At 45.8% G+C, this 18,209-nt stretch overlaps 2 protein-coding genes, 2 non-coding genes and 1 pseudogene across 5 annotated transcripts; all 5 read left to right on the top strand.

Annotated features, from left to right (window-relative positions):
• The first annotated feature begins 122 nt into the window (after positions 1–122).
• Positions 123–2,776, top strand: LOC137839569 (gastrula zinc finger protein XlCGF57.1-like; annotated as a pseudogene).
• Positions 2,777–3,031: 255 nt separating this feature from the next.
• On the top strand, positions 3,032–6,136 carry LOC125972923 (zinc finger protein OZF-like). 2 transcript variants are annotated; one of them, XM_049726984.1, is made up of 3 exons: positions 3,032–3,195; positions 3,600–3,709; positions 3,871–6,136. In XM_049726984.1, the coding sequence occupies exons 2-3, from the start codon at positions 3,607–3,609 to the stop codon at positions 5,142–5,144; spliced, it is 1,377 nt and encodes a 458-aa protein (XP_049582941.1). In that variant the 5' UTR covers positions 3,032–3,195; positions 3,600–3,606; the 3' UTR covers positions 5,145–6,136. The 2 variants fall into 2 exon arrangements, with proteins under 2 accessions (XP_049582941.1, XP_049582942.1); XM_049726985.1 differs by lacking the exon at positions 3,600–3,709 and having other exon boundaries at positions 3,042–3,195.
• A 958-nt stretch (positions 6,137–7,094) lies between these two features.
• Positions 7,095–7,285, top strand: LOC125972990 (U2 spliceosomal RNA). The gene has a single exon (XR_007482983.1). It is a non-coding gene; the product is annotated as a U2 spliceosomal RNA (small nuclear RNA).
• Positions 7,286–7,891: 606 nt separating this feature from the next.
• On the top strand, positions 7,892–8,055 carry LOC125972985 (U1 spliceosomal RNA). The gene has a single exon (XR_007482979.1). It is a non-coding gene; the product is annotated as a U1 spliceosomal RNA (small nuclear RNA).
• A 367-nt stretch (positions 8,056–8,422) lies between these two features.
• On the top strand, positions 8,423–18,089 carry wdr81 (WD repeat domain 81). The gene is made up of 12 exons (XM_049725252.1): positions 8,423–8,692; positions 9,307–9,765; positions 9,847–13,313; positions 13,388–13,495; positions 13,555–13,754; positions 13,819–14,000; positions 14,078–14,243; positions 14,412–14,577; positions 14,646–15,422; positions 15,519–15,664; positions 15,777–15,959; positions 16,998–18,089. The coding sequence occupies exons 2-12, from the start codon at positions 9,404–9,406 to the stop codon at positions 17,322–17,324; spliced, it is 6,084 nt and encodes a 2,027-aa protein (XP_049581209.1). The 5' UTR covers positions 8,423–8,692; positions 9,307–9,403; the 3' UTR covers positions 17,325–18,089.
• Positions 18,090–18,209: the final 120 nt, after the last annotated feature.

Below are 18,209 nucleotides of genomic sequence, written 5' to 3'. Positions count from 1 at the left end.
AGTGGGCCGTATCTTTGCAAAGTACAGGCAAGTACGTGAGTGTGCTTCGCCTCCAACTTTGCTGGTCAACAACATAAAAACGTCCCTGGGTCCTCCGCTAGAGGGCGAACGGACCTCACTCAAATGACATCATCACTACGTAACAGGAAGTAAAATGGACCACACGTGATCACCGAAACAGAAGCTGTTCACCTTCCATTCCGCTGCATCAGATAAACACGTAACTTATGTGGTAAATCGTTAACCTTAGCTACACTACAACCGCAACGACGAGAGGTAAGTTACGAGTACTATGGACCTAAGTTGTCATGTTAGCACCGTGGTAGTACTGTTTGGTCAGAGTACAGAAGTGCGTCCCGCTTTTATTAGCATGGTAGCTACCACGGTGCTAACTTTATGATATTTATCCTCGACCAATGTTCGATCTCAAATCAGCCATCATCACATGCTAGTTCTTGCCCGTACCAAGACTAATACTGCACGTTGGGAATACTCAAAGTCGAGGATTAGCACTGATGGTTGCAGGCATGCTCGCGATGGTTTTAAAAAACTCGCGAGTAAAATAAACACTGGTTGTCTTCTCCTCTTTGTTTCAGTGTGTCTGTTCCTACTTAGTCCTGACAGTGGTTGGGGTGTGATCATGTCTGCAATGACCACAGCAAAGTACGTGGAGGAAAAGGACTGGAGTCGTCAACGACTGATAGCTCTTTGGCTGCAGCCTTATGTTGTGTTGCACAGAGTAGGTCAGTACACAGCTATTTTCTATTATGACTCCTTTTCCAGTGTTTATATTTAGTAGAATGCTATCAAAGTCATTGTCAGATTGAAAAAGGTCTTGTATAGGTTTGAGCAGTTTCTCTTCAACTGTAACTTTCACTGTTAATGTGTCTTGTTTTGCAGACATCAGTGAAGCTAATTGTCCTAAGCAGCAGGAGCCAAAGCGCACTCGCATTAAAGAGGAAGATGTGGCCGAAGAGGTCCACCACTTCAGTGAACAAATGGAGCAGAAGTTTCTTTGCACTAAAAAAGAGGAGGAAGAGTCGGAGCAGCCTTGTACTAAAGAGGAGGGAGAGGACTCCTGCAACATTAAAAAGGAGGAGGAAGATACCTGCATTATGCCAGTGACTGGTGTTCCTGTGAGCAAAGGGGCGGAGCTTCCAAGCTGCAGCTCTAGTCAACAAATGACCAGAGACGGGGATGGAGACCACTGTGGGGGATCAGAAGCAGCTCCACTATCATCAGATACTGATGACGTGTCGTCACATGTTCCTGATGCTGCTGCTGAGGAGTCTCAAAACAAACACAGGCAATGTTCTCACTGTGGAATTTTTTTTGCTCATAGCAGTAGTTTGAAACAACACATGAGAATCCACACAAGAAAGAAAACGTTTTCATGCTCATTTTGTGGCCGGAAATTCTCATGGAATTATATTTTAAAAATGCACACAAGAATCCACACTGGTGAGAAACCTTTTTCATGCTCAGTTTGTGGCCAGAAATTCTCTCGGAGGGGAAGTCTGAATAATCACACAAGAATCCACACTGGCGAGAAACCTTTTTCATGCTCAGTTTGTGGCCAAAAATTTTGTCTGAAAAAAGACTTAAAAAGGCACACAAGAATCCACACTGGCGAGAAACCTTTCTCATGCTCAGTTTGTGGCCAAAGATTTTCAGTGAAGGGACACTTAAAAAGGCACACAAGAATCCACACTGGCGAGAAACCTTTTCCATGCTCAGTTTGTGGCCAAAGATTCACTGAGAAGGGACACTTAAAAAGTCATACAAGAATCCACACTGGTGAGAAACCTTTTTCATGCTCATTTTGTGGCCAAACATTCTCTTACAATGCAAATCTAAAAAGGCACACAAGAATCCACACTGGCGAGAAACCTTTTTCATGCTCAGTTTGTGGCCAAACATTCACTCAGAAGGGACATTTAAATACGCACAGAATAATCCACACTGGCGAGAAACCTTTTCCATGCTCAGTGTGTGGCCAAAGTTTCTCTCAGAGGGAACATTTAAAAAGGCACACAAGAATCCACACTGATGAGAAACGTTTTCATGCTCAGTTTGTGGCCAAAGATTCTCTAAGAAGGGACACTTAAAAACGCACACAAGAATCCACACTGGTGAGAAACCTTTCTCATGCTCAGTTTGTGGCCAAAAATTCTCTTGAAAGAAACAATTACAAACACACACAAGAAAAATCCACTCTGGCGAGAACCCTGTTGCCTGCTCAGTCAGTTGCCAAAGCGTCTCTGTTGAGAATTCTGAGTGTCTTGGGGAGATGAGCAATGATCCGTGAAGTTCTCACCTTCTATTTGAGCAGACGTTATGAGTTTATGCATCAATGATAATTTTATTCTAGTATGTACCTTTTGATTGAGAGGCTGAACTCCTTTCCTTTATTACAGTGAGAAGTTCATATTTTAGTTTTAGTCATGAATTTGAAAATAAAGTTAACCGGCCTCGGGATGATACTAGTTTTGTATTTTCTATTATACTTGATGTTTATTTTGGTTTTAGTTGTGTTTTTTTAACCGCAATTAGTTTTAATTCCTATTCCGGGCAAGTTGCTTAGTTTTTATTAGTGTCTGTTTAGGATTTTGTTTTGTTCAGCTTTTTGTGTTCATGTGGATCCATAAAACTAAAAAAAAAATAGTGTTGGATATGTCACATTTTCTTTTTTGTTACTTTGCCTTGCTAATAACACTTTAAAATGTACTTGAGATGCATTAAGACATTTCATTAAAGAGTTGTTTAATTCACAGTACTCATACTGAAATCTCAACCTCTTCCCTTGTACGTGCTCTAATCACATTGATGTAACTTAAACAGACATTTAAATATCCAAATATGTACGCTTTTGCTGTAAAGTTGGGGTGCGTTTATTTATTATGCTTGATGTGAAAACGAGTGGGCCGTATCTTTGCAAAGTACAGGCAAGTACGTGAGTGTGGTTCGCCTCCAACTTTGCTGGTCAACAACATAAAAACGTCCCAGGGTCTTCCGCTAGAGGGCGTCCGGACCTCACTTAAATGACGTCATCCTTACGTAGCAGGAAGTAAATCTACTGCCCTTAAGCACTGAAACAGAAGCTTGTCGCCTTCTATTTGGCTGCATTATATAAACACGCAACTTATGTGGTGAATTGTTAACCCTAACTACGCGACAACTGCAACGACGAAAGAGGTAAGTTACGAAGATGGACCTAAGTTATCATGTTAGCAACGTTATTTTTTAGTAATGCTTGGTTGCAGTACAGAAATGAGGCCCGCTTTCATTAGCATGGTAGCTACCACAGTGCTAACTGTATTATATTTTGTTTGATTATCCTCGACAAATGTTAGATCTCAAATGAGGCAGGCATGCTCCCGATTTTAAATCTCAATACCTTCATGTACTCTACCAGGTGATTACGCGTAATCACGTTTGCTAAATTTATTTTCATGCCGAATTATCTAGCACAACACAAAACACTATTGCGTCAATACGGGATAACCTATATTCAATTACTTCAAAAGATAGCTCGCTCGCCGCTGTCCAAAAGACACTCTTGTTAGCCAAACATCGTTGAACAAGTGTTGTGATTGCAGTGTGAAAATGACTGCAAGGAACACAGCAAAGTACGTGGAGGAAAAGGACCATAGTCGTCGACGACTGGAAGCTCTTTGGCTGCAGCCTTATGTTGTGTTGTACAGAGTAGGTCAGTACACAGCTATTTTCTATTATGACTCCTTTTCCAGTGTTTATATTTAGTAGAATGCTATCAAAATCATTGGCAGATTGAAAAAGGTCATGTATAAGTTTGAGCAGTTTCTCTTCAACTGTAACTTTTATTGTTAATGTGATTGTCTTGTTTTGCAGACATCAGTGAAGCTATTTGTCCTAAGCAGCAGGAGCCAGAGCGCACTCGCATTAAAGAGGAAGATGTGGCCGAAGAGGTCCACCACTTCAGTGAACAAATGGAGCAGAAGTTTCTTTGCACTAAAAAAGAGGAGGAAGAGTCGGAGCAGCCTTGTACTAAAGAGGAGGAAGAGGACTCCTGCAACATTAAAAAGGAGGAGGAAGATACCTGCATTATGCCAGTGACTGGTGTTCCTGTGAAGAGTTTAGATGAGGGTCAGTATGAGGTGAGCAAAGGGGCGGAGCCTCCAAGCTGCAGCTCTAGTCAACAAATGACCAGAGACGGGGATGGAGACCACTGTTGGGGATCAGAAGCAGCTCCACTATCATCAGATACTGATGACGTGTCGTCACATGTTCCTGATGCTGCTGCTGAGGAGTCTCAAAACAAACACAGCCAATGTTCTCACTGTGGAATTTTTTTTGCTGATAGCAGTCGTTTGAAAAAACACATGAGAATCCACACAAGAAAGAAAAACATTTCCTGCTCACATTGTGGCCAAAAATTCTCACGGAGGGAACATTTAAAAACGCACACAAGAATCCACACTGGCGAGAAACCTTTTTCATGCTCAGTTTGTGGCCAAAGATTCTCTGAGAAGGGACACTTAAAAACGCACACAAGAACCCACACTGGCGAGAAACCTTTTTCATGCTCAGTTTGTGGCCAAAAATTCTCTCATAGGGGAAATTTAAAACGTCATACAAGAACCCACACTGGTGAGAAACCGTTTTCATGCTCAGTTTGTGGCCAAAAATTCTCTGACAAGGGAACCTTAAAAAGTCATACAAGAATCCACCCTGGCGAGAAACCTTTTTCATGCTCTGTTTGTGGCCAAGCATTCTCTCGGAGGGAACATTTAGAAACGCACAAAAGAATCCACACTGGTGAGAAACCTTTTTCATGCTCTGTTTGTGGCCAAATGTTTTCAGTGAAGGCAAGCCTAAAAAGGCACACAAGAATCCACACCGGTGAGAAACCTTTCTCATGCTCAGTTTGTGACCAAAGATTTTCACTGAAGTCGCAATTAAAAACTCATACAACAAGCCACACTGGTGAGAAACCTTATTCATGCTCAGATTGTGGCCAAAAATTCTCATGTAGGAGACATTTAAAAACGCACACAAGAATCCACCCTGACGAGAAACCTTTTTCATGCTCAGCTTGTGGCCACAAATTCCGTGATACTAGACCAGGGGCGCCCAATACGTCGATCGACCGGTCGATCGCCTAGCCACTACTGGTTGATCGCATGACATTAAAAGTGTTTTTTAATTTATTTATTTTTTTTGCACTTGACGCGTGCGCAAACAACAGCGCTAACAACACAACACTAATGCTCGCGAGTTCCCTCCAATTGTCAGATCCCTGAGAAACCTTTTTCATGCTCTGTCAGAATAATTCGTTTTGTAGAAGCGCTGGTCGGCCTGAACCGAAGGTCTCATATCTTCGCTCAAGCCAACATATCTGTCTAGCTTTAAGGAGTTCTTATACTCCCTTCCTTTTCTTATCTGTGAGAGGCCCTCACTAGTTATGAACAGAACACCTTTGTTCTTTGTTTAGTTCAAGAGAAGTTCTTTCCATTTTATACCTTGTCGTGTTTACACATAAATCGTTGTTGACCGGGACAGTTTTCAAGTTATCCCACATTTACTCAATGTTTGTTTAGGTAGACTTCATGTAAGTTATCTCACATCTACTTATCGTTTGTTGGAGTGTATGCGTGAGAGGTATCTGATTATTCACTTATCATTATTATTGTGTGATACTTAGCAAGAAAGTCTAGAGCGTTGTTTTACAGGGCACCCAGCACGTTTGGAGATCGCAGCCCAGGACGAGGCTGCCAACCACCTAAGACCAGGTTCTGCATTCCTGGAGTCATGAATCGGCCAAGGCCATGCGGCCTCGCACCACACAACATTCTTTCGTTAGCTAATCAGCGTTGCTACAGCCACAATCTCCCCTCCCTTTAGTGTAGCAACGCCTCTTGTAACCAGGGCAACCCAAAATAAAAAGAGGAGATAGCGGAAGAGGAGTCTAGAATTGGTGGAGGACTGTAACTGGGCCTGGGATCAATAAAATGAAAAAAAAAATAATGTTGGATATCCCCCATTTTTCTTTTTTGTTACTTTGCCTTGCTAATAACACTTTAAAATGTACTTGAGATGCATTAAGACATTTCATTAAAGAATTGTTTACTTCACAGTACTCGTACTGAAATCTCAACCTCATATGCTGCTTCTTATTTATATTAATTATATTTATATAAAAAAATTTTTTTAAATAGGATCTTTTTTAAGACTTGATTTTCCGTCATTTGTTGTTTTAGTCTCCCTTGTTTGGTTAGGACGCAACGGCTTTGTTTCACAGGTCCTCTCAATGGAAAAACAATGTGGCATTATTCAATTAACTTTAAGAGTTGCTGAATGACTTAGTTTCACAAGTGCACAGTAAATTACGCACGCTAGTAAGTTATTAACATCTATTTGAGTTTCTTTTTTTTTTTTTTAAACGTGCACAAAATGTTTTCCTTACACGTAATGTCCGTCTGCTCCACTGGTGGCGCTCTAATAGCAACACTTCACTTACTTAACAGGAAACAGGAAGTAGTAAGACCTAAGCGGGTGGAATAAATTGTCATTTTCGTCAAACATTGTTAAAATAAATAAAATGCCTTTTTTCTTGAATAGTCATTAATTTGAAAACTTTTACAAACGACTACCGTTTTCACGCAATTAAATGAGGTTTTAAAACAAAATTATTGCTGCTGGGTCACGTGACTTTTGAGGTATAGCTTAAACATTTATTATTTGTAGCATGCAAAGCAACATAAATGACCTATTACAATCCACCATGTATTTATAATATTCATGAACACCTGTAGTTAGGTTCTTTGAGTGTCAAATAACATTGTAATGCCGTTAATAGAGTTAACTTTATTGGTGCTTTTTCATTGGACCACAGTGGATCACGTGACTTGTCGTACCCAAAAATTACTCAATATTTATTTGTTTTTATGGGCCAAAAAACGGAACAACTGTTCTCATATTACTTATAAAATCTTGGCATTGTAAGTGAAGTCACATTTTACAATGTCTGTGTTGTTGTTCCAATTTAGTTTGCCACTTTCACTTTAGGTTGTAGTGCTGGGAATGACACTGTCCCCGAGTACCAGACTACCTTTATCGCTTCTCGGCCTTTTGGCTAAGATCAAGTGTAGTATCTGTTCTTATCAGTTTAATATCTGATACGTCCCCTATCCGGGGACCATATATTAAATTGATTTTTGGAGCAGGGAGATGGAATAGGGGCTTGCTCCGTCCACTCCACGCATCGACCTGGTATTGCAGTACCTCCAGGAACGGTGCACCCCCCTCTAGATGTAAAATCAAAGTTTGGAAAATTAGCTTCACGCACAAAATGTCAGGATTTGTCTTATGATTAGTGTCTGTGGTTGGATGCGACTGTTCGTAAACTCGATATAATTTTTAAGCATCTCTTTAATTAAACACTTTTCACTAAATTGTATTTTGTACAAGTATACATTTTCAGTGAAAAAGTCTGAGATTTTCATTGAATACTAAATCATACTTTGAGAAAAAAAAATCTCATTTGAAAAATATCTGAATAAAAATAATTAAGTATAACATGGTGTTTATATGAGTAATGATTCCAAATGTAGATTCTCAAATGAAGCGTTTCTATCCTGGTGGATGATCAAAACACGTACAGTAATGCCCTTGCACCACTAGATGGCAGCAGCAAATAGAAAAGAAGCAATGCATGCTGGGAACTATTTTGCAGATTTTTGTTTTTAAATATAATTTGGTTTGATTACTGTAATGATAAAAAGTACTATGTAAACAGTTCTTCAAATGCTATTGTATCCACTGAGTGTGCTCACACGTTTGTAGCCAATTTGCCCGTGACTGAAGATGGTGTGTCGGGGAAAGACTTAGGCCCGGCGACCGTGTACAACTCATACTTACCTGGCAGGGGAGATACCATGATCAAGAAGGTGGTTCACCCAGGGTGAGGCTCAGCCATTGCACTCCGGTTGTGCTGACCCCTGCGAATTCCCCAAATGTGGGAATCTCGACTGCATAATTTCTGGTAGTGGGGGACTGCGTTCGCGCTCTCCCCTGATCAAAATGTCAATATTAAACTCGAATCTTACAAATATATTCAACGTCATTATCAATAATGTAATCCATGTTACCATATCGATAGGTGGATTCCGGAGCTAAATCGGGACTATGCGTGTTTGCGATGGGACGAAATCACCTCCTCCTATCACCGCCCCTGGATAAAATCCGTTTTAATAACATTAATACAATAGTATAACAAAACTATATTATTTTAGTATATTTTGGTTGCTTTCATGTTTTAGCTAAATAAAAATATATGCAGATATGTTTGCAAACCGTACATTATTTTTGTTTTACACTGCAAGGCCAAAATTTGCCGCTTCTTACTGGTCACGTGAGTCACATGACACTGGGTTGGTGTTGTGTCACGTGACATGCCGCTTCTCCAAACATGGCCCCCGACTCGCATTCAGCAGGAACACTGACAAGTTGGACGTCGTTTGGTCGCTGACACACGACTTCATACCGCAGCAGACGGCGCTGACAGCCATCGCCATTCGGGCCTGGCCTCACTTTAGGCGGTCAAATGTCACAACGGACTCACAATGGCGAAGTTTGAGACGACTCGCTGTCGGTAGCTTGACGCTAGCTGGGACGTTCGACAAAGCCGTGAAGAACTCCAAAGATCTTCCAGGTAAGTTAATCTTTACTTTTTTTTTTTTTATGCCAAGTACATTAAAGCGTGCTATATTCATGCTTAACGTGACTGTTTGGTTTGTATGAATTGACCTTCATGTTAACTCGTTCCGTACTCGTTCCAAGCTCAAGGCTGCTTCTCGTTTTTGTAAATAAATGCATTTTTTCAAAAGTGTAACTTTACAGTTAATCATTTATATTCTGTTTGAGTGAGGTTGTATAATTTAAGTTCAGTCTTGGGTGGGTTTTTGCTTATAGACAAAACAAATGATAAAATACATTTTAAAATATTTAAAAATATATTCATTAAAAAAGATGATCCTGATGAAGAAATTGGAATCAACAGTCCATACAGTGTGTTTTATGTTTAATATATACAACACATTTCTTTTTAAAGAAGTAGGAAATAACCCCAATGACTCAACGCAAAAATATATTCATTAAAAAAAAGATGATCCTGATGAAGAAATTGGAATCAACAGTCCATAAAGTGTTTTATGTTTAATATATACACCACATTTCTTTTTAAATAAGTAGGAAATGACCTCGATGACTCAACGCCATACAAGTGAGTGTCTACAGCGCATCATGTTTTTTTCCTTATCTTCTCAGGACATGTGTGAGAAGCTATTAAACGTCCCACTGAGGTTAAAGAGACCTGTCTACACGTGAATGTAGCCAGACACTTAGCAGCTCTGAGCACGTCACAATGGATTGGCTGGTGGACGCCGTGGAAAAGGACCTGGGGATCGACCGGCGGCAGCTCAGCGTCGGGCCGGGTCGTCAGGAGCTTGTCGCTCTGGTGCCCCTGCGCTGGCTGGTGGCCCTCCGGGAGAGGAAGCTCTTACGTTTCGTCCGCTTGGAAAGTATCAGCGAAGCGGAAGTACGCACATACCTTCAGTGTTCCCAGGCTAAGCTACCTCCCGGCTGGACGCGAGTGTGCGTGCAAGGTTTGAGGAAAAGCAAGCTGAGCTACAAACTGGTCCGAGACCCGTGTCTTCAACTGAACGACTCGTCGACAAAGGAGTCGTACGTTAGCACCATGCAGCACGTGTCGCTGCATAATGTCAGGTACTGAAGGACAAAAATGTCCGAGCCAAATATTTAGTCAAAGCTTGCCTCACTTTTTTTCCCTTAATTATGTTCCTCCAGGAATCTATGGCGTGAAGCCCACTCCAGACTTGTGCAGCCGTACGCCGGAGCTAGCGAACAAATGCACGTGGTGGCTGCGGACGCGGTCCGACACGCTCTTCAAAAACTCTTCAACTCTACCTTCATCTCATGTGAAAAAGTCTCACCATCTCTCTCCCCGGCCAAAGAAAAGGAAAACATCTTGCCGTCGCTCTCATCCGCTTCTTCCAAGTCGAAATCGGACCATTTGTGTCCCAATGTTCTACCGGCGGAATGTTTGCTGGAGACGGCGGATATGCTCTACGTGGTTCTACCCTACACGCAGTATTCACTCCACGACATCGTGTCCTTCAGCCCGGCCAAGCTCGCCAACAGTCACGCCAAAGTGTTGTTTATTATCTACCAGCTGCTAACAGCTATGCAGGCATGCCACGCTTCGGGTCTGTCCTGCGGGGACCTCTCCCCGCTGGACGTAGCTGTGGACGAGCAGCTCTGTAGCCGACTTAAGATCAACCTTGCCCATTATGAGGAACTGGACTCTCCGAGCGCCGACGATCCCGAAAGCGCTCCTCCGAGCGACGACATATTTTCCAGCCAGCCGAACAAAATACTTTGCAAGGACTGCTTTGATGAGCTGAAAACTTTAGTTCTCGACTGGGTCCACGGGCGGGTCAGTAACTTTAGCTACTTGATGGAGCTCAACAGGTTAGCGGGGCGACGAGAGGGAGACCCAAATTACCACCCGGTGCTGCCGTGGGTGGTGGATTTCACAGTGCCGTTTGGAAAATTCCGGGACCTCCGAAGATCCAAGTTCAGACTCAACAAGGGGGATAAGCAACTGGACTTCACCTATGAGATGACCAAAGAGGCTTTGGCGGCCGCCGTGGGCAGCGGTGTCGGGGGAGACAGTGGCGGTGCGGCCGGGCAACCGGACCACCTCCATGTACCTCATCACGTATCAGATGTTCTCTCAGACATCACGTACTACGTCTACAAAGCCCGGCAGACGCCCAAATGGGTTTTGTGCAACCACGTGAGGTCCCAGTGGGAACCCAATGAATACCCCTCCAGTATGGAGCGCATGCAAAGCTGGACCCCCGACGAGTGCATCCCCGAGTTCTACACGGACCCATCTATCTTCCGATCAATACACCCCGACATGCCGGACCTGGACGTGCCTTCCTGGTGCAAGTCTTACGAGGAGTTTATCGAGGTCCATCGGCGCCTCCTGGAGAGCAGGGAGGTGTCTCAGAACCTGCACCACTGGATCGACCTTAATTTTGGCTACAAGCTGTCGGGCAAAGACGCAGTCAAGGCCAAGAATGTGTGCTTGCACCTAGTCGACAACCACACCCATCTGACCACCTTTGGTGTGGTCCAGTTATTTGACCAGGCCCACCCGCCTCGCTTATCCACTTCCCAGTACGCCCCGGCAGAACCTCCACTCGTCGGCCTCGCCGCCCTCGACGTGCCTTCTCTGTACATCCCGCAAATCGACACGTCGGCGGATTCTGTGGATGGACTGGTGCCAGAGTCCACGGGGTGCGAATCCAGTGGCTGGACCATGGTAGACCGAGACGAAGACCTGGAGCAAGCTACCGAAGCTCTGGACTCGTTAATATCTACGGGATCATCGAACTCCGCCGCTTGTTCCGTCCCACCGCCCGGTATCAATACGACAAGCGGGAAGATCGGAGATGCGGCGCTTCTCATGTCCAACTCGCCGACTTCCTTCTCCGGTGATTTCACGAGCGCTTTAGGACCTGGTTTGCGCAGCGCTGTTCTCCAAAGAGGTGGGCCGGTGAACAAAAAGCTCGCGGAGGGAAATGTGACCACAGAGGACGTCAAGATTCTTCTCCCTGAGGGCTTCAACCCGCTGCAGCCTTTAGAAGAGCTGGAGAAGTTGAACAATTTTCTGGTGAAGAGTCTGCACGCTCAAGTGTTGCACCCCGAAGGAGCCACCGAACGTGAGCTCGGAGTGATCCAAACGCCGCTGTCCCTCACGAGGCTCTACGAAAGAGACATGCAAGCCCTGGGCGTCCTCATCGCTGAGATATTTTACTCCTCAAAAGTCCGAGGCTTGAAACCGGGCGCCCCGCTCAGACAACGTTTCCAGGCCGTTTTGAAAATGTGCTCGCTCGGCTTCCGGGATGTCCCGCTTTCTTTACATCACGCTCTTGAGAAACTGCTACCGACCGAGAAGCATTCCGAAGAAACGCACCGGTGTCGACGCCCTCTTCTTTTCGACTACGATCCCATCTGTGATGGCCTCCCCCCTCCGACGCCCTCCCAGTTACTCAACGCATTCATCACTCCGTTCCCTTTCCCGTCCTACTTCTCAGCACTCCATCGTTTTATCTTCTCCTACCACGCCAAGATGGAGACGGTGTGTAACCTTCACGGAAGGGACGTGGTCTTCCACTTGTGGCAGCAGTTAGAAACGCTCCTGCGAAGCAACATCACGGCCGAGGGTCTCGAGATTCTCTTACCCTTCGTCTTGGCCCTCATGCTCGAAGAGTCCACCGCCGTCTACGCCGCTTGGTACCTGTTCGAACCCATCTCCAGAGTCCTGGGCCCCAGGAATGCAAACAAGTACCTTCTAAAACCACTGGTTAATGTTTTCGAGAACCCTCACTGCCTACGGGGACGTTTCTATCTCTACACCGATTGTTTCGTCCTGCAACTGATCGTGAGGCTCGGCCTGCAGGCCTTCTTGTCTAACCTCCTCCCACACGTGCTTCTGGTCCTGACCGGTTTCGAAAGCTGGACTTCCGGTTCCGCCGGGGAAGCTTGCAAAGGGATGCGGAGTGCGACTTGTACTTTAGGAGAAGAGGAAGAGGAGGGGTTCCAGGCCGGCGACGTGCGGTCTTCATCTGGATCTGTCAGCGGGAACGTTGGCGGTGGCAGCGGGGCCAGCGGGGGGGTCGGCGACACCGGGCTGGTGGACTACTCCTCGGGCATCAGTCTCAACGACCAGGTGTTTCTCTCAGAAGCCGAGGACTTTCAGAATGAATTTTACGCTAACAGCGAAGCGAGAGAGAGCGGGAAACAGCCGGACCAGAACTCCGCGAACAAGGACCACGACCACGAGTCCTTGAGCGTGGGCAAGCTGAGCGACAAAAGCAGCGCAAGCGAGCTCTCGTCGGGCGACGCCGACTCCATGCGGGATCGAGCCAGTCTTAAGTCAGCTGACAGCTGCCAGGACCTGAAACAGGCCAGCGAGGGAGAGGAGGGAGCAGAACTGGAAGAGGAGGAAACCACCAATGATCTTAAAGTGGTGCCCGATGACCTTTCAACCCCCAAGCTGGAGCTGTCCTTCTCCGGTTTCACGGAAGTTTCAGGCACTACCATGGCAAATCTGGAGAGTGACTTTGTAAACACCATGGTACTGGAAGAAACCGATAAAGGGATGATGGGTGAGCAGGTGGAAGAGGCAGACCAGGATCCAACGGAGGAATCGCTGGCCAAGGAGCAAAAAATCCTTCTCGGTGAGCCTGTGATGAAATGATTCATTCAAAATCACTTTATTTACTTAAATTAAAAAAGAAAAATCTCTCCACAGACACAGTCTGCAAAACCGTTCGATGGCTCTCTGCCAAACTCGGACCGACCGTGACGTCTCGATGTGTGGCCAGGAACCTTCTGAGATTGCTCACCAATTGCTACATCGGTACGTAGACAAAGCTAGCATTCCGAAACATCCAACGAGCGTCACCTTGCTTCCCGCAGGCCCCGAAAGTCATCATTTTATCAGTCCCGGACTTGAGGAGAGCACCCTGGAGAGCGTGGGAATGGGCAGCGTTTACGAGAAAAGACCCGTCGTGGGCGACCAGACCGCCGCACCCGTGCTGGACTGCCTCATTTACATCGCTCAGCTTTACGGCGAACCCGTGCTCACCTATCAATACCTGCCGTACATCGGATACCTGGTAAATCCCGCCGACTAAGCGAATTCAATCAAACGGACTGTAAAAATAAAAAAAATGCCCGCAGGTGTCTCCACCATCTTCTCAGCGTCTCAACACGCGCAAGGAGGCCAGCCTGCTGGGAGCTGTGGCGCTGACTCAGAAGGTCGTGGTCTTCCTCTCCGATACCACACTAATGGACATGCTGATGAAAATTAATCGGGACGTGCTACTGCCGCTCCTTGACCTGCTCACCAACCCTCACATGGGGTAAGAAAGTCATTCACAGTCACAATTGCGAGGGATTTTTTTTTTTATTTGGTTTCACACCCTCCTGCTGTACCCAGGTTCCCCAGCGGGGGGCAGACGCGGACCGTGGTGTGTCTCAAAACACTCAGCCTGATGGCTCTCATCTGCTTGCGGATCGGGAGGGAGATGGTGCAGCAGCACATGGCCGATACGCTGCGCCGCTTCTTTGCCGTTTTCTCACTGCTGCATTTTCTGCGGCCTCAGGTACACGTTTGGAATTCACAAGCCGAGTTTATTTCCAGAACGCTTTCAGCGGGGCGGGGTCCCGTCGTGGCTTGCTTGTGGCTAAAAATAGAAACTTGGAATTGAAGTGGGAAAGAAAGTATTTGTGGCCAATTAGAAAAGTTTCTCCATTTTTCCTCCACACTGCAGATGGAAAGCGCACCCCGCAGAGTCGTCGGGGAGGTGACGGTGGTGGACGTGAGCACACCTGAAGATTCCAGTGAGACTTACGAGTTGGCCGTCCTGGAGGAACTCCAGTCGGTGTTTAGCGCCGAGATGGCGCATGCCTCGTATATCCCTTTTTACTGCCTCATTGGTAAGGACCGCCTCTTTTTTTTTTTAAGCATCTGACTTGTAAAACAGACCCTGTTGTGGGTTCCGCAGGTGACATGGGGATCCGCAAAGTGGTTCCCAACCACGAGCTGGTCTGGCAGTTGGCTTCCTCGTACCACCAAAGCGTAAGTCCTGCAGCACCGAGAGTGGACATGCCGCCGTCTTCCTCTTCGGATTTCAGTCGACTGCCAGGCTGCGGCCCCTCCCTCTCTAATTCCAACCCGCTCGGAGACCCCGTCCCTGAGTCGGGAACGTTTGGCAGCCATCTTGTCGGGAACCGAATCCAAGTGTCAAGCCCTAACATGAGTTTGGCCGGCTCTTGGGGACGCTCCAACCATACCGCCGCCATTAACGCCACCGCGACCGTTACCTCAGCCATCTCAAGCGCGTCCGTCGGGGTGGCCCCTTTTTCATCCTCCTGGGTGACGGGCCCCCCTCCGGAGGACAGCGCTCTGAAGCAGGAGTTAGCTCGTAGCGGACGCTCCTTGCAGGGCAACTGGCTGGCCTACTGGCAGTACGAAATCGGCCTGAACCAGCAAGACCCTCACTTCCACTTCCACCAGATACGTCTGCAGAGCTTCCCGGGTCACTCGGGCGCCACCAAATGTTTGGCGCCGCTGGCCGGGGAGGATTACTTCCTCTCCGGGGGGAAAGATAAAACCGTGAAGCTGTGGCCACTTTATAACCGCGGCGACGGAACGCAGGAAGTAGAACCCAGGCTCACGTATACGGACCATAGGAAGTCCGTGTTCTACGTGGGACAACTGGAGGCTTCGCAGGAGGTGGTCAGCTGCGACGGCAACGTCCACCTTTGGGACCAGTATACGGGTGAGGGACATCTCATGTCTCATGTGAAGCTACAAAGGCCCGAATATTACAATTGGACTTGCTTCTTTGATTCAACGCCATTTCTTCTTGTCCCAGGGAGACAGATCCGCTCGTACGAAGCAGTGGATGGGAAGAATCCAATTACAGCCGTCACCACCATGCCGGCGCCGCACTGCAGCGTGGTGTTCGGAAGCGCAGATTCCGTCCTCCGCTTCATTGATCCCCGCAAGCCGGGATTGCAGGTACTAAATTATCCGCGCCGACGCATCCCCCCTCGAGACAAACGTCCTCGCAGTACTCGAGTAAAACTCTGCCGTTCGACAGTGACGAATTTTCCCCTCTGTGTTCGCTCAGCATGAATTTCGACTGGCTTATAACAATATAAGCGCCGGGCTCATCCGATACCTGGCCGTTAGTCCGACGGGACGCACCGTGGCGGCGGGGTTCTCATCTGGCTTCATCGTCCTGCTCGATGCACGCACGGGCCTGATACTGAGGGGATGGCCTGCGCATGAGGGAGACATCCTCCAAATGAAGGTAGAATGAGTCTGGATGACAAATTTAACGACGAAAGTTACCGCCGTGATGGGCAAATTATAATCATTAGCATAAAGGGAGAATTTATTTAATTTTATGAAAAGCGACACAGACTATACAGGAAATGGTAAGACAAAGTCTTGATTTATCCAGTTCAGATACTAATCGAAACTTTTTTTTTTGAGTGAGTGTTTTTTTTTTTTTTGCAACTTCCCTGAAAATATCTTCTGTTTGAACAAGGCGTGGGCCGGAGGACCCCGGGTCACACCGCCTGTCGTTTATTTAGCCAAAACAGTCCAAATGAACCAGGCGCCGAAAGAAAAAAAAAAAAATCCTTTTAAAAAAACCTGTTGAGTGTCATCATCTAGTTTTTGATTCGTTCATATGATTTGATGTCATATGGGGAAATAGAACTTTGTCAGGAACTAGCGTCACAAATTGTTTTATTTTGGAGCTTCATCAGTATTTTTTTTTTTATTATTTAGATCAAAGAGCAGGCTTTTATTTTGACAGGATTGCCACGTGCGGATGCAGGGAGGGTGGGCGAATGTTGTACCTAGCCAATCTGCTGTCAACAGAGCAAAAGGATGAGCAAACTTTATTTAACCCCAGATTGGGTCAAGGATTGTGCCTGTGCTTTTAAAGTGTCCAGGTTTATGCAAATATGGACACAAGTTACTCATTAGAAGGAGCGTGGCGGCTCTTGTCGGCACCCTCGGACTTCAGATTACAAGCAGCGACGTACGTTCGTGTGTCGGAACACTGGATGACGAACCTTTTGTGTTTTTCTTTTTAGTCTCAAACTCAGATTGTGATGACACAAGGCCACATGATTTTCAATTGAGGAAAAAAAAAATACAACTGGGCAAATGTATTTGTCTCATTTTAGTGCAGCATGTTTTTCTCACATTTTGTAACCGACAAATTCAGAGTTGATAGCAATCACTTAAAGAAAACGATTAATCGGCAACCAATTGATCGAAAGTTTTGATTGAAATTCTGGAGGTAGTTGACTTTGGCTCTTGTGTCACCCTCCAGGCGGCCGAAGGCAACTTGGTCATCAGCTCGTCCACCGACTACACCCTCGCCGTGTGGAAAGATCTGGAAAACAAGCCCCTCCGGCTGTACAAGTCGCAGTCGGACCCCGTCCACGCCTTGGACTTCTACGGCTCCGAGATCGTGACTGGCACCATGGCCAACAAAGTGGGCGTGTACTCGGTGGCGGACATCTCGCTCAGCCCCGTCAGCAGCACCAAGCTGAGCTCCGAGAACTTCCGCGGCACGCTCACCAGCCTGGCCGTGCTGCCCACTAAGAGGCTCTTGCTCCTGGGCTCGGACAACGGTGCCATCCGCTTGCTGGCTTGAACAATCTTCCCGTACATCCTCTAAAAGCATAATCTATCTCGATTATTTTTGGACCTTGTCCGTGATGCTGAAATCGGACTTGCTCAGGGACCACTTCTTATGTTGTCTTATTCCAAATGGGTGGCCAAGCTACGGCCCGTGGGCCAAACACGGCCTGCGAGAGCATTGGATGCTAATCCTAACGCAAATAAAACCTCAGAGGAACTGTTATTTAAGAAAGCCCAAAAACATGTTACTCATAAATTCTTAATATATATAATAATACACATTTATTCATGTTTCGGTTGTACATTTCGAACAACCCACCACGAAAATCGACATACCAAAAAAAAAGGTGACCTTTTTTTACTTACCCTTTACCTGTAATGCACTGACTAAACTATGCAGTATTTCTAGATCAAATCTTTATTTTGTGTTTTTGTTTCGTCTAAAAAAAGTGAAGCCTGCCTCGCCTCAATATTTAGCTTGAATGATTTTAATCCACTAATAAAGTTTTTTTTTTTTATTGTTTTCCGAACAGTATTGACCATATCAATGGTCTGAGTCCACGCCAAGATTTTCTACTTGAACATTTTTAGGAAATGGCAAAAATCATTCATTTAAGGTCAATTGTACAAAAAATGCACTCTTAAAACTTTTTTTTGTGTTACTTTGTATGCTTCTGCTGTCTTATCGTATTTTTCTAATCTCAAATCCCCTGACACGTCAGTGTAACATTTTTTGTTTTTTTTTGACTCTCACTAAAGTTCAATAATCATGAATTGACCCAGTTGTGTCGTGTTTTAAATTCACATTTGTTGTTCCAAATTGATCAAGAGGTATGTGTAACACTTATTTTACTCAGGCTGAATCATTTTGGTCAAAGTGCCCCGGCGTGTTTGCAGA

Source organism: Syngnathus scovelli, chromosome 7, assembly GCF_024217435.2.
Source record: "Syngnathus scovelli strain Florida chromosome 7, RoL_Ssco_1.2, whole genome shotgun sequence".
Lineage (NCBI taxonomy): Eukaryota > Metazoa > Chordata > Actinopteri > Syngnathiformes > Syngnathidae > Syngnathus > Syngnathus scovelli.
This window is presented reverse-complemented; position numbering and strand designations above follow the sequence as displayed.